The sequence below is a fragment of the Myotis myotis genome, unplaced genomic scaffold, assembly GCF_014108235.1.
Source record: "Myotis myotis isolate mMyoMyo1 unplaced genomic scaffold, mMyoMyo1.p scaffold_m19_p_3, whole genome shotgun sequence".
Taxonomy (NCBI): domain Eukaryota; kingdom Metazoa; phylum Chordata; class Mammalia; order Chiroptera; family Vespertilionidae; genus Myotis; species Myotis myotis.
The window spans coordinates 122,002,782-122,026,031 of NW_023416335.1; the positions used below are offsets into that span (position 1 = coordinate 122,002,782).

At 45.6% G+C, this 23,250-nt stretch overlaps 1 protein-coding gene across 9 annotated transcripts in view; it reads left to right on the forward strand.

Annotated features, from left to right (window-relative positions):
- TSPAN9 (tetraspanin 9) overlaps nucleotides 1–23,250 on the forward strand; it is a 208,229-nt gene that overhangs the window by 61,978 nt on the left and 123,001 nt on the right. For 2 of the 9 annotated variants that reach the window (XM_036298109.1, XM_036298117.1), the window contains exon 3: nucleotides 16,022–16,089. The exons of the other annotated variants lie outside the window; for them this stretch is intronic. In XM_036298109.1, coding sequence (XP_036154002.1) covers nucleotides 16,065–16,089 — 25 coding nt within the window. In that variant the 5' untranslated portion in view covers nucleotides 16,022–16,064. The remainder of the gene's footprint in view (nucleotides 1–16,021; nucleotides 16,090–23,250) is intronic. 9 annotated transcript variants of the gene reach the window in all.

Genomic DNA, 23,250 nt, shown 5'->3' on the forward strand with positions numbered 1-23,250 from the left:
ATGGTTTGTCAGATAAAGGGCTGGCCCCTGGTAGTCTGGTCTGGGCAAGTTTGGAGATTGAGTGTAGGGTCTGGATAGGAGAATATAAAGGGAGAAGTCTTAAGGGCCTTATTTACCTGGGAGACACTTCAGAACCAGTGTCTGCATTTTTTTCTATGAAAATGTATATTTACTGAGTAAAAGGCATATCTTACTACAAGGTGTATCAATTTTGTATCTCTGTGTTTACACACTGGAAAATTAAATGAAAGGTTGTCTGGTTCTGTTGCTAGGACTCTGAACCCCGATTAGATATATAACTTTCCAATGGATTAGTTTCTCACATCCTAAGGTTCCATTATGGAGTTGCAAAGAGAATGACAGCACTTGGCAAATCCCAGGCCTAATCAGAGCATAATAAAGTTACTTTTGGAAGGTATATTAACAAGCAATTAGGACTCATTTAATAAATTACCCCTTAGGGAACATTTTGAACCCTAGTGGTCTGAAGAGGTTAATGCACCTCTCACAACTGTGTGCTACTCACCTCAGGGAATGTATTTTGAGCAGCCATTCTCTTTAGAGCAGTGGTCGGCAAACTGTGGCTCGCGAGCCACATGTGGCTCTTTGGCCCCTTGAGTGTGGCTCTTCCACAAAATACTGACTTCTGTGCGCCCGCACATGGTATTTTGTGGAAGAGCCGCACTCAAGGGGCCAAAGAACTGCATGTGGCTCGTGAGCCGCAGTTTGCCAACCACTGCCTTAGAGGGAAGGGGTAAAGGGGATCCATTTCATGAGTAGATTTTATAGGAGCTGGAGGAGATGTGAGAGACCATCTAGCCTACGATGCTCATTTTACAGATGAAGAAACTGATACCCCCAAACATCAGCACCTATCATGGAACAAGAGCTGGTTCCACCCCTTCTAATCTAGGAACTACCCTGTAAGCATATGTTACCATCCTCATTCTGTAGTCAAAGTAACCAGAAATCAAAGTCATGAAGCTTTTTAGTGGAATCAAGATTGATCCCAAGTCTGTCGAGAGTTACAGATTGCCTGGCTTGGCTCAGTGGTTGGGCGTCAACCTATGAGCCCAGGAGGTTCGATTGTTGGTCAGGGCACATGCTCGATCCCCAGTAGGGGGCATGCAGGAAGCAGCCAATCAATGATTTTCTCTCATCATTGATGTTTCTCTCTCTCTATGTCTCTCCCTTCCTCTCTTTAAAATCAATAAAAACATTTTTTTAAAAAAGAGTCACAAGCTTAATTTGTGACAAAACCCATGTCCACTGACCATCAGGCCAATACTCTTCACCGCAGATCATGGCATTGCCTCCACCACGTCGGGCTGGGGGTCAGAACTCCTTTCTCCAGCCCCCATGGCCTGTGGGAGGCCAGTAGTGGTGGTGGTGGTGGTGGGGGAGTAGCGGGGGAGGGGTGTGTGTGTGTGGAATGTTTCACGGAGCATGGCTGCAGCAGTGTGGGGCTGCCTTCTCCAGGGCGTGCAGCCACAGAGCCTGCAAACCACACCACTGAATGACCTTGCTATTTGTGGAATCTAGGCACTTCCCCCCTGATGACCAGGAGGGAGCAAGGTCAGAGGGGAGCTGAAGGCCCACATTCCAGTCCTGAAAGAGAAGTGCACAGAGGAGACCTGTCTCTCTCCTTCCTCTCTAGCTCTGGCTGGGACTCTGCCCAGGATGGGGGAAGGGCCCTCCCTCTGTCCAGCTGTTGTCCACCTCCCTCCCCTCACAGCTGCAGCTGTTCAGCTCCATCAGTCTCATCCAAGACTGGGTGGAAGGAGGGGGGTGAGGGAAGAGAGGGCCTCTTGGGCGTGTTGGCCAGGTGACTTTGGTTTCTGCCTCTAAGAGGTGTGTCCCATTGCTGAGGGAGAGAGCTCAGGGTGTCTGTCCCAGCTTTTGGGTAAGGTGGGGTGTGGGTAGCTCAGCTTTTAGAATCTCAGCATTAGTTCCTCCAGAAGGACTACTCTTTTATTGAAAATAATAGGAATATTTAAATTTTTTCTTTATACTCTCTTGGGACTGAAACTCTTCTCTTTTCCTTTGCTTGGCACTTCTTAGCTTTGCTGTAATTTTCATGAATGAATAAATACATGGCCTTTCCCAATCTCTAAGACAGGGAGATGGGCACAGGTGTGAGAGGAAGGGGATGGGGTCTCTGTTCATCTAGCCAGATGATTTGACATTGTTGAGACTTTGTGTTTGGGGTTTAGACTTGAGGTATATGAGCTGTCAAAGAACAACTGTGTCTTGTCCTCCATGTCTGGGCAGGAGGCATAGAGACATCAGTCCTGGCATCAGCATTGCCTATAGCCAGACTTGTGCCTGGCCTTGTTCTCTCTTTTTTCTCTCCCAGAAATCTACGTAAGGCCCCAAAGGCTCTAATACCTACCTTCTTCAGGAACTAAAGGGAGAGGTATAAAAAGGAATTAGTACTCTTTCTTGGACAGACCTCAGTTTGCCAACCTATAGAATGGGGAGAAGCATTGCTACCCTGTTTCAATCTAATAGGCAATAGCATCACAGCATAAAAATTGATTTGAGCCCTTTGGAACAGAGGCCATAGGAGAGAGTCACTTGTTGTTATTTCTTAGCTTCATCCATTCCCAGCGTATAACTGAACGGGTATAAGCCAAGTAATATACATTAGTGATCCTAGACTGGCTTTGTATTAGAGACATCTGGGAAGCTTTTTAATAATTCAGACTCCTGGGCCCCCAGCCCAGATCTTTAGTCTGAAATTCTGGGAGTGGGGCAGGAATCTGTATAGTGAAAAGATTTCCAGATTATTTTAATGCAAAGTTAGATTTGGGGAGGTCCAAATCTACTTTGAGGAGAAATCTGGTGAGCAAATACTCATAAGTGCTTTCTTCGGAGGCATGCCTTGACTTTGAGGTGTTTGTTCATGCATCCATTCATGGATTCATTCATTTAGCTAGCAGACATGAGTGAGTGTCTGGTGTGCCAGACACAGCTCCAGGTAGAGGGCTGCAGGCAGAATTTGGTGGAGTGTTCTACCCTCAGGGAGGGCATAGTCTGAAGGGGAGACAGATAAGAACACCAACGCAGAGGGCAGTGGTGCCTAGAGAGACTAAGGGACTTGACTAAGGCCACCCAGTGAGCTGTTTTGTTGTTATTGAGGGAGGAGTCTGGGCTGAAAAGGGTTTACTTTTGGAAAAACTGCGTCAAGAACCCCCAAATGAGCTTGGTATATCTGGACTCTGGAGGTGCACACAGTCGTTGGCGTCAGTCTTGATTTCAGTCACATGATAGGGTGACTCGCAGATTTGTAGATTTCTTATCTGCAATATTAGGATAATATACCCACTTTGCTGCAGGTTGTTAGGATTAGAGATATCATATGCTTGGTCCATGCTAACTGCTTAATTAATGCTAGTTTTTTTTCTTTGCCATTTAATTTGATCTCATAAATGAGGACAGCATGTTTTTTTGGTCTCAATTTTCTGAGCTCTCCTTCTAGCTGGGGGTTGCCTTAAGCTAATTCCCACTTTAGAGTTGATTTCAAGGTGCCAAGTTCCAGGCACTGCAGGAGAACATTCACTGCCCCTTCCTCACCCTGGGCCCGGCCTGGCCTTGGGGAGTCCAGCCCCGTCTTGTTCCTTTTAACTCAATACTCCCTGCACAGCCCCATTCAAATCGCTGGAGCACTCTGAATGCCTTATTTCTCAGTCAGGCTTCTTCATCCAAGCCTTTGTCCTTCCGCTCACTCCACATTAAACTCTTGTCAACATTTTTTCCCAATGAAGTTCTTCCTCCCCCGGCACAGTCCCCAGTCTCCAGCTGGCTTCCCTAGCCAGGGACACAATTGGATTGCAATTGCGAGCACTTCCTGGAGATCAGGTCCCGGGAGAGCTATAACAGTCCAGGAGTGTTTCTGGCCACCTATTCCTGTGGTTAGTGGAGGCTGTGCGTCCAGCACACACTCATACCGCAGAGCAGGGGAGCGGACATGCGTACTGAAGCTGTCAGGGAGGCCCGCCTTTGTATTGCATCACCTATGTCACTCGTTTCTGGCTGCCAGTTTGAATTTCTTAAACGGATTTGCTGATTACAGGCTCTGGAGGGGTCTCCCCCCACACCCTCACTGTACATAATTGGGCATGGAGCCCTTGTGGGGTGGATTTGGGTAATGGCTAGGCTGCATTCCTTCCATTCTTTTCTCACAGGAAAAAGTGCCTGGAAATAACCCTCTGGTAGGGATTGCTTACAGGAGGAGGGGCCAGCTTTAGCCATTGGCCTTCACATTTGGTCCCTCTTGGCCCTCTCCAGCCCTTCCCTACCATTTCCCCTCTAGGCAGATGCTACCAGCTGGGCAGGCTTGGGGGTTGCAAATGCCCTTCAATGGGTTTAAGGACCTGACCAGCTGGGCCACTGGCTTCCCATCCTTCTTGTTTGGATTGTGGCCCCATTCCTGGGGACTTCCTCCATAACCACAAATGCTAAGCAGAATAGGGCAGCAATAAAGGAAATTTCTTTTCCTCCCCTCCCCTCCCCTCCCCTCCCCTCCCCTCCCCTCCCCTCCCCTCCCCTCCCCTCCCCTCCCCTCCCTCCCCTCCCCTCCCGTTCTCCCTCTCCCTTCCTTCCTTCCTTCCTTCCTTCCTTCCTTCCTTCCTTCCTTCCTTCCTTCCTTCCTTCCTTCCTAGCCAGTTTTTGGAATTGAAAAGTAAAAGACCAACAATCGAGTATAAGTGAATTTCCCTGCAAATGGGTGCCCTGCTGGATTTGGGTGTGATTCAAAGTAGGGAATCTCTCCCCGGGGAGTCTGTTCCCATTGGAAAGTGGATGTAAGAAAGTTTTTCTTTCTGTTTTCCAAGGCACCAGCTCTGTCACCGTTTAAAAAAAGGAAGCTGCCACCTAATGCCCCTCACCACCTGGCCATAAGGAGGCCACTGCAGGGTCAGGTCTTCTGGTTGTCCACATGGCCTGCTCAGTTCCTCCCTTGCCTGCCCCGGCTCCGCCACAGCATTTGGCCTGATGCCATGGTGGCCCCCTCCTTTTAGAAGGTGCTTCAGTGGTCATCCTGCTCTTCAACACTCCTGCCTCCCTTGGCGGGCGAGCAGCCTTTTCCCTGGACCTGGCGCCTAACTCTCCACAAGGGACACAATGAGATGTGGATTGAAAAGACAGGGATGTGCCCTGGCCAGTGTGGCTCAGTTGGTTGGAGTATAGTCTCATATACTGAAAGGTTGTGGGTTTGATCACGGTTGGGGCACGTATTGGAAGGGAACCAGTCGATAAGTATTTCTCTCTCTCTCCCTTCCCATCTCTAAAATTAGTAGGCATATCTTCAGTTGAGGATTAAAAAAAAAAAGAAAGAAAGAAAAGATAGGGCTGGTGTGGCAATCTCCAGCCTGGAGACCCCCAGAGCCTTCTCACACGCGTCAGAAGATAGGGACTCTGAGACCATCGCACACTGGCACACTTGCGTGATAGAGCAGTGAAGGGCCACACACATGAAGGGTGGGGGGAGGGGCATGAAGTATCTGCTTAGTGAGGAGTGCTGAATTTCCCTTTGTAGTGTGTGCATGTTGGGGGAGAGGGGTGGTGTGGGCGGGGCCTTCTTGGAAGCTCCCCCAACTCTACATGCTGATTTGTGACAAAACCTTTACTTCATACCTATCCCCTATGGGACTCCAAGAAGGCCCTGAGCAAAGGAGACCTTTCCACCTTACCCTTCATCAGTATCTGGTTTGGGATTGTGCTAGCTTATTTTAGAGTCAGGAGTGGGCTGGGCGGGCACTTAAAAAAATACTTTTAGTATAAATAGTGTTGTACAATGAGAGTACAAATCAATAGAATAGGGAAACAAAGGACGCCTCACAAACCTGCCAGCATGACAAGTCAATTTTCTATTTTCTATGATGCCTTCAGTCTGTATTTACTTACAAACATGATTTCCACATGCTTATTGTCATAATGTAGATAGAATTTTGCATTCTATTTGCTTTATTTAATGTTCTACCACAGCTACATAATAATTATAATTAGACTTTTAAATGTCTACACAGTAATTCTTTGTTTTTTTATTAGTTAAATCTTTATTGTTCAGATTATTTCATTTGTTCCTCTTTTTCCCCCCATAACTCCCCTCCACACAGCTCCCACCCCACCCTCCTCCCTCACTCCCCACCCACTGTCCTCATCCCTAGGTGCACGATTTTTTTCCAGTCTCTTCCCGCATCCCCCTCACCCCTTTCCCCCCCAAGAATAGTCAGTCCACTCCCTTTCTATGCCCCTGATTCTATTATAATCACCAGTTCATCCTGTTCATCAGATTATTCACTTGATTTTCAGATTCACTTGTTGATAGATGTGTATTTGTTGTTCATAATTTGTATCTTTACCATTTTCTTCTTCTTCCTCTTTTTAAAGGATATCTTTCAGCATTTCATATAATACTGGTTTGGTGGTGATGAAGTCCTTTAGCTTTTTCTTATCTGTGAAGCTCTTTATCCGACCTTCATTTCTGAATGATAGCTTTGCTGGATAAAGTAATCTTGGTTGTAGGTTCTTGACATTCATCACTTTGAATATTTCTTGCCTGCACTCCATCCTGGCCTGCACAGTTTCTGTTGAGAAATCAGCTGACAGTCGTATGGGTACTCCCTTATAGGTAACTGAGTTTCTTTCTCTTGCTGCTTTTAAGATTCTATCTTTGTCTTTTGCTCTTGGCATTTTAATTATGATGTGTCTTGGTGTGGTCCTCTTTGGATTCCTTTTGTTTGGGGTTCTCTGCACTTCCTGGACTTGTAAGTCTATTTCTTTCACCAGGTAGGGGAAGTTTTCTGTCATTATTTCTTCAAATAGGTTTTTAATATCTTGCTCTCTCTCATATTCTGGCACCCCTATAATTCGGATGTTGGTATGCTTGAAGCTGTCCCAGAGGCTCCTTACACTATCTTCGTATTTTCGGATTCTTTTTTCATTTTGCTTTTCCGGTTGGGTGTTTTTTGCTTCTTCGTATTTCAAATCGTTGACTTGATTCTTGTGATCCTCTAGTCTGCTGTTGGGAGTCTGTATAATATTCTTTATTTCAGTCAGTGTATGCTTAATTTCTAGTTGGTCCTTTATCATAACCTCGAGGGTCTCATTAGATTTCTTGTAGGACTCATTAAGTTTATCGGCAGTTTCTAGAAAATTCTTGAAAAACCTTAAAAGTGTGGTTTTGAACTCTATATCCAGTAGTTTGCTTTCCTCCATTTCTGTCATTTGTGTCCTTTTTCTTTGTCTCCGCATTTTTTATGCTTCCCTGTGTTGATAAAGTGGTTTTCTGTGCTAAGTGTCCTCTAGGGTCCAGTGGTTCAGCCTCCCCAATTACCTGAGGAGGACACTCTTGGCGCACCCCCTTGTGGTCTTTGTGCACAGTCTTGTTGTAGTTAAGCCTTAATTGTTGTAGGTATCACTGGGAGGAATTGACCTCCAGGCCAATTGGCAGTGAGAATCAGCTGTGTCTGCAGTGGGAGAACTTCTGTGCTAGAGACACCACTCTGGGGCAAGACTTGCTTCAATGGGGCTTTGGTGCTCACTGAGTCTGTCCCCTGAGTGTATCCTTTATGGTTCCATGGAGCTGCAAACTGGATGGTCCCACTCTGACCTCTGGGTTTCCTGGCTCCTGGACCTCTAGGAAGGTGCTAATCTAGCCTCTGCCTTAGGCTATCCAGCAAAAGCCTCCCTGCATGGCTTGGGCAGGACGGGTCCCACGGGATCAGCAGGGCCGGGCTAGCAGTTATGGCTGCTCTCAGAGGCCCCGCTGCTTCTCAGTGTCTCGGCAATCGCTGCAAGTCCCTCCGAGAGAAAGCTGCCCTCGAGTTCCGAACGATGCCAGACAGTCCCGCTTCTCCCATATGAGTCTGGGTCTCCAGAGACTTGCCCGGAACTGGAGCTCAGAGCCTGAGACTCCCTCCCGATTGAAAACGACAGCCGCACCCTCAGCCGCCAGCCCGCTCCGTGTGCGCCTCTGTACCTTAGTATTTTACTTCTGCACTGCGCCTCCTCTGAGTCTCAGTATGCTTTTCTCTTTCCTTCTAGTTGTAGAATTTCCGCTCAGCCAGCCTTCCTGTGGTTCTGGATGATGTCCGTTCCGTCTTTTAGTTGTATTTTTGAAGTGGTTGTTCGAGGCAGCAAACTCCGGTGTTTACCTATGCCGCCATCTTCTACACAGTAATTCTTGATACTTATTGAGTTTCCCATTGTTGAACTTTTAGCTTGTTCACACTTTTTAAACTTATCTTAAAGATACTGCATTAATATACACCAATATGTTATGATGTTTTGTTAATAATATATGTGTATTTATGTGTGTGTGTGTATATATGTCTTCCTTCCTTCCTTCCTTCCTTCCTTCCTTCATTCCCCATTTGCATTATTTTCTTAAGATAAGAAGCTGAGCATTCTTCCTAGAGCAGTGATGGCGAACCTATGACACGCGTGTCAGAGGTGACACGCGAACTCATTTTTTTTGGTTGATTTTTCTTTGTTAAATGGCATTTAAATATATAAAATAAGTATCAAAAATATAAGTGTTTGTTTTACTATGGTTGCAAATATCAAAAAATTTCTATATGTGACACGGCACCAGAGTTAAGTTAGGGTTTTTCAAAATGCTGACACGCCGAGCTCAAAAGGTTCGCCATCACACTCCTAGGGAATGGGAGATCTCATTCTGGGTTGTTAAATACCAGCCAGAAGTTAGGTGCCTAAGGACGCCTCAGGATTAGCTTAGATCTTGGTCTAAGTCTGTCCTTACAAACTACCTGGGAATGAGTTAGGCAGCAGAGTCCCTGTTTTAAAGACTGGTAACTTTACATTTTTGTTGTGGTGCAGACTCTGAAGCCTGTTGGCCTGTATATGTAGATTTTCACTGTATGGCTTAACTCATTCATTGATTCCCGAGGTACACTTCCTTCATCTGACCCCATTCAAAGCAAGAGAAATAGATCTGTCTCTTACCTTCAGGGATTTTGTGGGCTGAAATGACCACAGAGTCACCTGTTCAATTAGACTTCAATGCAAAGCTGCAAACTCAGATGAGTGAAATGGGTCAGGGTGGTGGGTCTGTAAACCTACCTCCTGTTCAGGCCCAGCTGATTGTTGCCACACCACAATGAGCCTGGTATTGCTAGATATTCCATTTTTTCACTAGAGAAGCTTGGATTCCTGATTTTTGGGTAAAAACTCCTGATTTTTAATTGTTGGTGACTAACTAAAAAAATGTAAAATATGGTGGAAACCAAACAAAGCATATCTGTGGTTTAGGGTGCCAGTTTGTGACCGTTGCTGTATGTGTAATAGGCAAATTGTTATGCTGGGCATTTTGGAGTGTCAAAGGAACATTCTATATAATAAAGAAGTAATATGTAAATTGACCATCACACCCTCACACAAGATGGCCACCCCCATGTGGTCACAAGGTGGCCACCACAAGATGGCTGGCAGGAGAGGGCAGTTAGGGGCGACCAAGGCAGTAGGGGAGGGCAGTTGGGGGCAACCAGGCCGGCAGGGGAAGGCAGTTGGGGGCAACTGGGCTTGCAGGGGAGGGAGGGCAGTTGGGGGGGACCAGGCCTGTAGGGGAGGGCAGTTAGGGGTGACTGGGCCAGCAGGGGAGAAGTTAGGCATCAATAAGGCTGGCGGGGGAGTGGTTAGGGGTGATCAGGCTGGCAGGCAGAAGTGGTTAGGGGCAATCAGACAGGCAGGCAGGTGAGTGGTTGGGAGCCAGCAGTCCCTGATTGTGAGAGGGATTCCATATTGGAGAGGGTGCAGGCTAGGCTGAGGGACAACCCCCCGCCCCCCGTGCATGAATTTCATGCACCGGGCCTCTAGTAGAACTATAAAGGTGATAAAAATTATGGGGGAGGGCAGCAACTTGCACGATTACAACATGAAGCATTATGTGATCGGTGACACAAATGTGACGGCAGACAAGCTGCTCTGGAAATGCTCGGGCAGGACAGTTGATTCTGTTCTGAGGATTTAGGAAGTCATCACGAGATGACCACTCTTGCAGTTAGAACTGAGACATTGTGAAATACTTAGTCTCTGTACACCCTCCCAGTCAGCCCTGAGACTGGGTGTCTGTGTCTGTCTCAAGCAAGAGACCACATCGTCTTTTCTAGTTCCTCTGGCAAGTCCTTTGAGAGGAACTAGGCCTCAGATGAGAGAGGGCTTGAAGCATACTAGTAGAGTCAGAACTGGGAAAATTGCTTAGGTGGATGCTGAGTAAATGGCCTTTCCTGCATTTTCCCATCTGTGCAGTGAGGAAAATTGTCCCCCATGGGCACTTAGCAAGTATTTATTGTAGGCACATTGGAGGCAGAGTTGCTAGGGCCCACCCTCTCCCTCGTCTTTCCTCTGAGAGCTGAAGAGAAGATGAAGGTGCTTTGAACTCCGCAGGTAGGAGAAGGGACTTGAAGATGCTGGCCTCCCTCCACAGTTTCCCCAGATGACAGCCAGGACATACCAGCCTAGTGATACTTAAGAAATATGACTTGCTAGGGAAATAAACGCCTTCTGTTATTTATTATTTATTAAAAGCAAAGCTTTCTTCAGATGGGAAGTTTCAGATCACTGACAATGTCAAGTTCAATTTTTCTCTGTTAATAACTGGTCGGTGTGCTTGTCAGGAGCATCAAGACGTTTGTCTGGGTGCACCTTTGGCATGTGATGACTACACAAGAGGGAGGGGACATGGTATTGAAGAATTGAAATGGTGTGCAGTATCTGGGCCCATTGTGAACAACAGTACAGAACAGTGGCCTTTTGGGTGCTGGGCACTATGCTAGAGGCTTTATCTACATTCTCTCATGTAATCCCCTCCAGGATTGGGGAGAGTGAGGGACAGCAGGTGGGGAACCCCAGTGTTCGGAAGGGAAGGTGCTAATGGAGATATCCACTGTCTTCTGATGGGATACTCTCGGAGTTTAGAATCAAGGTGAGACTTGCGCTTTGCTGCTAAGAGTCTAGTGAATCAACCATGGACTGAGAGCATCCTGGAGGAAGTGACAATGGGTCAGTAGTGGTGGAAGGGATGGGATGCTAGGCCAGGCTAGTTGTGATGGCTTTCTGGAGGAGAAGGGCCTGGAATGAGGGCCCCAGTTGAGGTGAAGGCTAGCTGACTTGAAGGCCACCACCTTTTGACCTTGAGTAACTGCGTTACTGGTAAGGACAAAAATACCCTTGTAGTATTGAGTATGAATTCTCCTCACTGAGGAAGGTAGGGAGAGCAGATTTTATTATTTCCACTTAATCACATAAGTGTGGTATAGTTGTTTTCTGTTGTTGTTTTTGTTAATCCTCACCCGAGGGTATTTTTCCATTGATTTTTAGAGAGTGGAAGGGAGGGAGGGACAGAGTGAGAGGAACATTGATGTGAGAGAAACACATCGATTGGTTGCCTCCCATATGCTCCCGGACCAGGGCCAGGGATTGAGCCTGCAACTAGGTACGTGCCCTTGATTGGAATCAAACCTGGATCCTTCAGTCCAAAGGCTGATGCTCTATCCACTGAGCAAACTTGGCTAGGGCAGTGTGGTATAATTTAAGAACAGGGAATTTGAAGGTAGGCAAATGTGGGTTTAACTATAGTCTTCTGAACTTGATTATTTAACCTCTGGACCCCAGTTTCTCCATTTGGAATGTGGGGAGACTAATACTTACTACATATGGTGTTTTGTAAGGGATAAAAACTATAATTGTCCTTGGCATATAGTAGACATTGAATAATTAATAGTAGCTGTTATTGTTGTCAGTGAAGAGTAAGATACAGGCCTAGAGAGATTAAATGTCTTGCTCAAGGTCATAAAGCTGGTAAAGAAAACAGCCGGGATTTGACCCAAAGCCTCCAGACTTTTTATGCTGTGTTCTCCCATTCTGTGTACCTAGGCCTTTCCTTTCCCTCCCTGATCAGGTGGACACTTGGCAGACAGCAGGCAGGCAGGCCCCGGCGCCATCCAGGATGCATTTATGCCTGAGTTGTAAGTTATGGACTCTTTTCCTGTGGTAGGTATGATTATAGGGTGCTAACAGAGCAGCTCACCCTGTTAAAAAAAATTAGCGGAAATGTGCCAGGGCTTTTGTTCACCAAGCAACTCCATTGTGTTTCTTTCCTTTTCCTCACCCCTCCCTTTATCTTCTAAAAATAAAATAAAAAAGAAAGAAAGAAATGGAAAAGATGAAGGACTGTCAGCACCAGATCATAACATGGGCCCAGGAGTTGGCGGCTTTTCAGTTCCTGCAGAGAGTTCCCTCCTCTTCTGCTTTCCTCAAGTCCTTGCTTTCCTAAGTCTAATTAAGATCTGTGGCCCCCCCCACCCCCACCCCACACACACACAAAAAAAGCAGGGAGCTTCCTGCTTCCCTGTCTCTCATTGGCTCTTTCCCTTCAGCTCTGTTACCAGCCTCCCCTGTCCTGTGAATGCCTCCTACAGGAACTATTGAAGTGGCCAGCCAGTCTAACCACTGGCTGTGGGTGGAGCCAACTTTCTCTGGTACTCATCAGGTGATGCCACACTCCTGCCCCAGAACCTTCAGTGACTCCCTGTTAGCTTTTCTCAAGTTCTTGCTTCTAAACTTCCCATGCCAGGCTCTCCAGAATCCAACCTCAGCCTACCTTTGCTTTGTTATCCCCCACTGCGTCTTGTATGAACCATATGCTTCCACTACATCAGCCAACACACTATTTTCTGAACAGGTCAGGAAATTAACTGCCTTTGGTCATGCGGTTCCTTTTGCTTGCGCAGTCCTCACCAATGTGAAATTAGACCCATTCTTCAGGCATTAGCTGAGGTGCCACCTCTTCTGTAACACATGTTGCTCAGGAACATGTTCCCCTTATACCTCGCATACCACAGACATGGAATTAATGTAGAATTCGCCCATGGATTCTCTGCTTGTCACTGTGCATGTCTTTTCCAGGGCCTCCTCAGAGTTTTCCTGTCTGTCTCCTTTTCCCAGATGCTATGGAGTATATTTACTTCTTAATTGCGCATGATCTAATTTCTTAGGCATTTTGTTTTTCTTAAGTGTAAAATTTCCTTTTCCATCATTGTCTGTTCAGTTTATGAGCCCTAGAGGCTAAGGTGGCAGGACAGTGCAGTAGAAAGAGCACTTGAGTTCTACTCCCAGAGCTGCCTCTGACGAACTGTGATTTGGGGCAAGTAGCTCCCCTTCTCTGGGCCTCAGTTTCCCATTTGTAAAACAATGGGTTGGACTTTCTAATTTCTAGGATTTGTGGATGGCATTTTTAAAAAGTTGTCTTAAGATGTAATTCACATACTATAAAATTCTCCCATTGTTATGGGCTGAGTTGTGTGTCCTGCTCCCCAATTCACATGTTGAAGACCTAACCCCTTATAACTCAAAATGTGACAGTATTTGGAAATAGAATATTCAAAAATGTAAATTAAGGTTAAACGGGGTCATTATGGTGGGCCCTAATCCAATATGACTGGTCCTTTAAGAAGAAATTAGGCCGAAACCGGTTTGGCTCAGTGGATAGAGCGTCGGCCTGCGGACTGAAAGGTCCCAGGTTCGATTCCGGTCAAGGGCATGTACCTTGGTTGCGGGCACAAGGCAGCTGATCGATGTTTCTCTCTCATCGATGTTTCTAACTCTCTATCTCTCTCCCTTCCTCTCTGTAAAAAATGAATAAAATATATTTAAAAAAAAAAAAGAAGAAATTAGGACACAGACATGTAGAGGAAGGACCATGTGAATATACAGGGAGAAGAAGGCCATCTACAAGCCCATAAGAGAGGCCTCAGAATGAAACCAAACCTGCCAACACCTTGATCTTAGACTTATAGCTTCCAGAATCATGAGAAGATAAATTCTGAAGTTTAAGCCACTCAGTCTGTGGTACTTTGTTATGGTAGCCCTAGCAAACTAATACACTCATTTCATGTACAACTCAGTAGATTGGTATGTTCACAGAGTTGTATGTCACCATAATTTATTTTTGAATATTTTCTTACCCCCCAAAGAAACCCCATACCCATTAGCAGTCACTCCTCATTTCTCCCCAACCTTCTCTCCAACTCCAGCCCTAGGCAACCACTAATTTGTGTTCTGTTTCTATGGACTTGTCTATTCTGAACATTTCTTATAAGTGGAATTATACAATACCAGAGGCCTGGTGCATGAAATTTGTGCACGGGTAGGGTCCCTAGGCCTGGCTGGCAATCAGGGCCAATCAGGGCCTTCTGGCTTCCATCCAGGGCCTTCCTTCCCTGGTTGCTGGCTGCTGGCTGGGGCCTTCCTTCATTCTGTGCCGCCCCCTGGTGGTCAGTGCATGTCATAGTGAGTGATCAAACTCCCGGTCTCCCGGTCAAACTCCCAAGGGGACAATTTGCACATTAGGCTTTTATATATATAGATAGGGTCTTTTGTGACTGGAATCTTTTGCTTAGCAGAATGTTTTCAGTGCTCATCTATGTTATATTATATGCCAGTACTTCATTCCTTTTTATTGCTGAATAATAATTGATTGTATGGGTATAGCCACCTTTTGTTTATCCATTCATCACTTGATGGACATTTGGGTTATATAAATTTTTTGACTATAATGAATAATGCTAAAATGAAGATTTGTGTACAAGTTTCTATGTGGACATATTATCATTTCTCTTGGTTATATACCCAGGAGAGGAATTGCTGGGTCATGTAGTAACTCTATATTTAACTTTTTGAGTAACCACCAAACTGTTTTCCAAAACAGCTGTACCATATTATGTTCCCATTAGCAAAAATAAAGGATTCCAATTTATCCACACCTTTGCCAACACTTGTTATTATCTGTCTTTTTGTAGCCATCCTTGTGGATATGAAATGGCATTTCATTGTGGTTTTGATTTGTATATCTCTGATGATGAATAATGTTGAACATATCTGTTCATCTACTTATTTGCCATTTGTATATTTCCTTTGGAGAAATATTAACATACTTTGCCTATGTTTAAACTGAGTTATTTGTCTATATTATTGATTTGTAGGAGTTCTTTATATATTCTGGATATAAGCTCCTTATCAGATACATGATCTGCAAATGTTTTTTCATATTTTATGGGTTGTCTTTGCACTTTCTTGGTGGTATCGTTTGCAGCATAAAAGTTTTTAATTTTAATGAAGTCCAAGTTATCTAATTTTTCTTGTATTACTTTTGGTGTTGCATCTGAGAAAACATTGCCTAACCTAAGGTCACAAAGATTTATTCCTATGTTTTTTCTAAGTGTTTTCTACTTTTAACTCTTGCATTTAGGTCCATGATCCCCTGTGAGTTATTTTTGTGTATGGTGTGAGGTATGGGTTCAACTTCATTTTTTGTGTGCAGATATGTGGATATCCAGCACCATTTATTGGAATGGATGGGATATTAAAGGTCATTTGAAGCAGCTCATTATCTGAGGAGGAATTGTGGACAACAACTAGTGTGGAGACGGCTTGGGGAAAATGCTCTTGGTTGTCTTTCCCTTTTCTCCTGCAACAACACCGAGCTCCCAGCTCCTTTGACAACTTTTGTGTTGAGATTATATAATTCTGTGTTTGTTTAACTTGCTCTTCACAACTTCCAGAATTGTGTTTTATGCATCTGGATGCTAAATAATTGATTCTGGTGATAGTGGAGGTCATAACAAGAGGATGATTGGCTTCCATCATAGCAAGGGTGTTCCTGGCTGTGAGACCTGCTGAAACCAATAGCAGAGAAGTTGTCAACTCTCCTACTGAAGAGGTATTTGTGGGCCCGGAGTCCAGTTGATGGGGCTCTTGCTGGCCTTTGATTGGGCTAGGGAGGAGATAATAGTGACAACCGAGACCAGGTAACAGGGCATTTTCAGCATTTTTGGCTCATTTAATCCAACTCTGCTTTCAGGCCAGAGGAGAACCATTTTCTTTCCTGTCAGTACCTTTTCAGCAGAGCTAATAGGGCCCCTGGGTAGATTAAGGGACATTGGTGAGACAAGTTATAATCATACCAGGCTCTACACTACATCTTTCCCTTTTCTCCCAGGCCTCAAAGCACCATCTTCCCCACCGTGAGAGGGGAGGCAGATATGGAGACCCCTGGCAGCCTGCTGGGTAAGAGTACCAGTGGGAAGGCAGTGGGGACCTCAGCGGACACAGGCCTTCTACTTCCTCCTACCGTTGACGTGATGGGAATGGGAGGGTCTTGCTAGTCACTGGTAAATCTCTCAGGTAGGGCCCCAACTCTCTTCTCCAGGCTTATTCCCATCCTCTTCCATGGTCCCTGGCTCCAGTCAATTTAGACCAACCCATGCTTGTTTGTGCTCTTCATCTCTACACCTCCAGCACAAGGAAACTCCCTGGTGCTAGAGTAGTTGTTGAATGAAAGGATGAATGAATGAATGCTTTTCCACCTTGAGCTCAACTGGTTCCTTTTACCTCATTTCCCATTGCCCGCTGGCTGTCTTCCAAAGCCTATCAACCATTTAAGGTTCAGCTTAAATATCTTGTCCATAAAGCCTTGTCACTCCTTGCCCCCATAATTGAATATGGTGATTTCTTCTCTTTTTAATCTTGCATTCATTACATTTCTACCTCTATTTTGCCACTTTTCACATTCTGCCCAGCTATAAAATATTTGTGTGTATGGCTAAACCCCAGAATTGAAACACAAGGCGTGAGACAGGGAACAAACTTTCTCATTTTGTATTTCACTGCCTTTCTCCTCCTTTCTCACCCCTCCTAGAGTGGTGTTTTACAGACATTTGCCACTCAACGAAATCTGCTTAATTACTGTGCCTAGGTTACTGATGGTTTGTGCTGGTCTCTGCCCCCCAGGGTAGTGTTCTGCCTACAGCTTTATGCTGCCCAGAGGATTTTCCTGGGTTTCACATCCTGGAGAAGGAAGTATCTGCAAGAGACAGATGTCAGTGTGTGGCATTCCCCATCTACTGTGTATATTTTACATATCTCTGTGTAGGGAACATCACCACAAGCGCATTACTGAGGTATTATACTTGACTCCTGGCAGGAAGAATTGGAGCAGATAGCACATCAGTGGTAATCCCTTGCTCTGCCCTGGAGGATACAGAAAATCTCTGGTGTGAGCTGCTGGCTGTGGATATTAGAGACTCACCTTCTATGTTAATGTGGTGGCTGGATTTCTTTCTCCAGTTGATTAGGCAGCTCTTCTCTGTTCTCCGCTCTTTGCAGTCCTCCCATTACTCTCCACACTCTCCCCAGTTCTTGACCTGGAAGGTGGGCCAAGTGGGGTCAGAGGCTACAGGGAGGGAAGAGGCCACATACAGGGCTGAGCTACAGGGGGCCTTTGGAGAAGACTGTCTGGCGGGGAGGCTCAGGCTGCGGTGCCCAGTCCCTAATGAAAGAACAGGGGAGGAGGACATGATGGTGACCCTATACTGACGCAGGCTTTCTGTTTCCAAATGCACTTTCATATAGATTGTCACTTTTGAGTCTCACAACATCATTCCTGGGGATTTTTTTTACCTCTGTTTTCAGACACAGGGTCTGTGGAGCATACAGGAAGGCGACTTGTTCCTGAAGTTAGTAGCAGGGACAGGAGAGAAGTTCACACTCTGTAGGATGCAGCATTGGTTAGGAATCCAACCATACCTTGCACAGAGAGATCATTGGATGCATATTTGTCCAGCAAATGAATAGCGGCATCAATAAATAGTTGATTTGAGTGTTCTGGATTTTACTCCTAACTCACTCTAGTCTCCTTCACCCTTTGACTCAGTTACTTCTCTTCCCCGTAGGGCTAGCCACTCTCCCTAGCCCTTGCATAAGTCCTAGCCTGAAGAATGACTCCCAGAGATTTTTGGATGAGGTGATGCAGAATATTGGTCCTGTGAGTTTAAGTGGCAGGTCCGCAAATACTTAACTGTAAAACCCTCATCCTTGGCTTGAGGGTTTTATTGCTAAGTGAGCACAGCCCTCTTTCTTTGCACCCCACTCAATCCTTGTCTACATAGCGTTCCAGGTCACCACCACTGAAGGGCCACAGTGACATTTAGGATGTCAAGTAGGCTTTATCTTGGGTTTAGTAAAAAGAGCATTCGTCTGAGGGTCAGAGGACCTAGCTTTGAACCTTGGCCTCTCCATTCTGCTTTGTGATGTTGGGATAATCCCTGGACATTTGGGGCCTGGAACTTAATGGTTTCTTAGGTCCCTTATAGCTCTGAAATTCTAGGATTCCGTGGTTCTCTGGGGGAGGGAGAGGCTTATCATCCGTGTGGCCTGGCCACAGGGGGTAGGATTAACCTCCAGGGTCAGCAAGCTTACAGAGCTCAGGAAATGCCTCTCTGTGATCCATATTTGGTCCAGAGACAGGTGGTGGAGCCTGGAGGAAGGGAAGTTTGCTCACAGCTCCAGGGCTGGGGGAAGGGAGACCTAACTCAGCTGCCCTTGTTTCTGATGGAATGAAGGAGTACTCACTGCATTAGATCTTGGCAAAGATGCTGCACCCTGTGAGTTAACTCTTCCACGAGTACTTGGCCATTAACCCATCGCTCTCTCTCTCTCTCTGCTGGTGTGGGGCAAGGAGAACTGTCAGTGAGGAGTTTATTGGGAATCAAGGTTTACTCACTTTTCAGTAAATTTTTATGAGCTGCCAATCCCTTGGGCAGATGCTGCTCCTTGGACTTGCATCATGGCCTCCGGCAAATGACTTCCTTTGAGCCATTATTCCCCATGCTCTCTTGTTTGGTAGGAGAGGTCCAGAAATATTTAAAGTGTTAGCGAACCAGTTCCTTTGTCACCACTGCAAAGCCAGGTGAGGATCATGGAGCATTTCCCCCCCATTGTACAGAAGGAGATACTGAGGCCCAGAGAGAGTTTCTGGTGAAGCTGTGACTGCTGACAGTTGGAGGGAGATGCCTCTGGTGTGAGCTCTCAAGGCTGTGAGTGAGCCTCGGTCGTTCCATGTGTGTATTTGTGAGGCACTGTGAGATTAGCCACTGAGCAGAGGTTTTATTTATGATGGTGCCTAGAACTCTCCATCCTGCTGCCTGCTCCAGTCCGCTGCTATCAGTGGTGTTGCCGAGCTCTCAGGGGCATCGTAAATTTCCTAGGTAATCTGTGTGTCTGCCATGTTCGAAGGCAGCCTTATTCAGACGGTCCTCAAGGAGTGAGATAGGGCTCGGGCCGGGCTCAGCTTTTCCCGGGCGGCAGAGGCTTCATCTCACAGCGCTGGGCAGAGAAGCGCGGGGCCTGGGAGTTGGAGGGGCCTGAGTCTATGTTGCTACATCATGCTCTACTTTGGTCACTGATAATGTAGCAGATGTAGTAATTTGGCATTCATGGCTCCTCTTGACTAAAATGGTTGAAATGAGGATCTAATGTGGGCAAGACACGGGATTTTAATAATATCCAGGCAGTATTAAGTAGTAGGAGCCTAATGTAGATTGTAATTTTTTTTCATTAACTTCAATTTGGTGAACATTTACATATACATATTTAAATATATTTTTATTGATTTCAGAAAGAGGAAAGGAGAGGGAGAGATAGAAACATCAATGACAAGAGAATTATCGATGGGCTGCCTCCTGCATGCCCCCTACTGGGGATGGAGTCCACAACCTGGATACGTGCCCTCATCAGGAATCAAATCGTGGCCTCCTTGTTCATGGCTCAGTACTCAACCACTGAGCTATGCTGGCCAGGCTATGTTTTAATTTGTAACATGCTTAGTTCTCTAAAGCAGTCACACTGCCTTCTTTAAACCAAGGTTCCATATTTTGTACTTTTCACTAATTTGGAAGTATTTCTTATTACTGATTAATGAGGTTTTACTAAGACTAAGATTAAAGCATCATACTATCTAGAACTGGAAGGTTCCTTAGAGATTATCTCACATTCTTCATTTTATTTTATTTATTTTTTATTGATTAAGGTATTACATGTGTGTCCTTATCCACCGCTCATGCCCTCACCTCCCTGGTGTCTGTGTCCATTGGTTATGCTTATATGCATGCATACAAGTCCTTAGGTTGATCACTGCCTTTTATCACATTCTTCATTTTAGAGATGAAAAAACACTAGTTACTGTACACACTCACAGATGATCAGTGCTTTTTTTTTTTTCTTTACAAGAACAAGTTTGTTCCCTAATATAAAAGGGCTTCAGGGGTGAATAAATGGAGAGAATGGAAATTTTTTCTTACCTTTTATTGAAGTAAAACATACAGACATGAAAATTCAATGAACTTTGGTAAAGTGAACACATTATGGGACCAGTACCCAGCTTAAGAAACTGAACTTTACCAACATCCCAGGAGTTACCCTCAGGCCCCTGGGCAAGGACCCCAGAGAGCCCCAAAGTATAGAAAAGAGCAGCCTCAGGAGGCTGCCTTCATGTCACGTAAAGCACCTAAAAGCCCCACAGAAGCCCCGGGTGAAGCATAACCACCATCCTGACATCTAATAGCATAGATTCATTTTTGAACTTCATACCAGTGGAATCATTTAGTATGTGCTCTTTTGTGTCTGGCTTCTTCAACATTTTACCCACTGAGATTCATCCATGCTGTTGCAAGTGGCTATAGTTCATGAATTTTCATTGCTGTGATATTCCACTGTGGGACTATATATCACATTGAGTTAGCCTTTCTACTGTTGATGGACATTTTAGTAGTTTCTAGACTTTGGTTATTTTTAAATAGTACTTCCCCTTCTATGAATATTCTGGTATACCTTTTCATTGAAACCCATTTCTGTTGGTTTATAGGAAAGAATGGAATTGCTGAGTGGCATATTCCACTTCTGATGTTATTCCCAGTTTCCCACACTGGTTGTGTCAGTCTATACTCCCTGCAGCAGTGAGAGTTCTGTTTGGCCTGTGTTTGTCTAGGCACTTGGAATTTTCTCTTGTTATTTTTTATTTATTTATTTTTGGTTCCTTTTTCTTTTTCTTTTAAAAAACTCTTTATTGTTGAAAGTATTACATAGGTCCTTCTTTCCCTCCCATTAACCTCTTCCAGCCCGTTCCCATCCTCCTCTCCCCTCCCTCATAGGCCCTCACCAACCCATTGTCCCTCTTGTCGTTTTAGCCATTCTGATGGATGTGAAGTGATATTTCACCATGGCTTTTATTTGACATTAACGATAACCAGTGAAGTTGAGCAGTAGGAATGGGGTTTTGAGCACAGACTGAGATTTTTAGCTCTTTCATCCAGGAAGTTACTCTATGCCAGTGATGGCAAACCTTTTGAGCTCAGCGTGTCAGCATTTTGAAAAACCCTAACTTAACTCTGGTGCCGTGTCACATATAGAAATTTTTTGATATTTGCGACCATAGTAAAACAGATTTATATTTTTGATATTTATTTTATATATTTAAATGCCATTTAACAAAGAAAAATCAACCAAAAAAATGAGTTCGTGTGTCACCTCTGACATGCGTGTCATAGGTTCGCCATCACTGCTCTATACCATACAAGGAGGACCCAGAGAGACTAGCACATATTTCGGGGATGAGAAGTAAGCATATAGCTACTGTGTAGTACTGTTCAGCTTAGAGTAGAAGCAGCTGCAGCCCCTTGAGGTTGGGGTTATATCTTATGTACTTTTGCACCTGCCTTCCCCTTTGGTGGTTAGGAGAGTGCTAGGTACGTAGTGTTCAGTGAAGATGAGTGCTGGGGTAGTCCCAAGGTTCAGACAGAGAGGGATGATGGAGACAGGCTGGGGTAGATGTGGGAGCAAGGAGTCCATGACGGGCTAGGTTTGGGGTGTGCACAGGCTTCTCAAATGTGGGTCCAAGTCTAGCAGTGCTGCCTAAGTGCTGTGAGCATGGCCTCCCATGGCCTCTTCTGCAAGCTTGGGATGGCAGGGTCTGTGAGCTACTGGGGGATGGATGTGACTCCTGACAGGCTGAGTGATTCTCCTCCAGGGTCCTCCTGGGTGAGGGCTGGATGTACCTTACACTACCTGCAGAGTCCCCACGTGCATTGACCACCTCCCTGGGCCCATCCACTGGCTCCTTTGGGAAATCTGGGCCTGATTCTGCAGGGTCATGTCCCTTGGAGGGAATGAAGTGAGCAGGGGTGGCAGGCCTTTGTGGATGAAGGCACACCTGGGGTGATTCCCTCTGTATGGCCATAGGGAGCCCCAGGGTAGAGGGGAAGAGCAGCTCCAGGAGGCACCATTATATCACACATAATGTACCAAAAGTGCTATAGAAGCCCAGGTTTGGGAGATTACACAACACCGTTTATCTCAGCGCCTTGCAAGGCAGGGCTAGCGTCAGTCATCCTTGGCAAAGAACCATTCATTCGTGTTTTTTTAAAAAGATTTTTTAAAATTTATTTATAGGGAGAGAGAAAGGGAGAGGGAGAGGGAGAGAGAGAGAGAGAGAGAGAGAGAGAGAGAGAGAGAGAGAGAGAGAGAGAAACATCAATGTGAGAGAGAAACATTGATTGGCTGCCTCCTGCACACTCCCTATTGGGAATCAAGCCTGCAACCCGGGTATGTGCCCTGACCGGACTTGAACTGCCAACCTTTCAGTGCATGGGACAACTCCCAACCAACTGAGCCACACTGGCCAGGGCCATTCACTCTTTTATCATCAGAAGAAATCTTATCCCTCTACACTGTACCAACTCCTTCCAGATGCTTCAAACCTATTTAGTTGATAAGATCTTCATAAAATTTTCTGTCTGGCCTGTTTCTTTATGCCATCTTTCAATTCAAAACCAAGAGGAGAGCCAGCATGGATGTGTTTCCAATATGTATGTGCCAGGTGCTGCAAGGGCACTGGATGAGCCAGCTCTGGCCCTGCCGGAAGCTGCTCAGCATCTAGCACACAGAGCAGAATTCATGTACACAGTAACAAATCCGGGCCAGGGTACAAGAGTATCTGAGGGCCAAGAGGACAGGTGCCAAAGCAGGGGAAGAGCATAGCTACTTTCTGTCTTTTCCCCGCCCCTATTCCCTTGTGTCTCTCTTGTCTCTTTCTGTCTAGGAATCATTATTACTTACTCGTGAAATGCTCTTCACTGATGAATGTCTCAAGAGAGGTTATAGGGATTGGGTAGAACTGGGGTCTGGGTGGGGAGGATTTGTTAGATCTCAGCTCTCTTCTCAGGCCAGGCCCTGTGCTTCAGGAAGCCAAGGCGACTCCCACCTTCCTTCTCTGTGTGTCTCTATCAGTAAAGCATTTGGTGAGCAAATGAGTAAGATGTGATGCGTAGTCGTTGCTGGGCCGCCTCCTCTCCTGGCCAGCAGTGGGCTGGCGTGCGGATGGATGAGCTCAGGTTT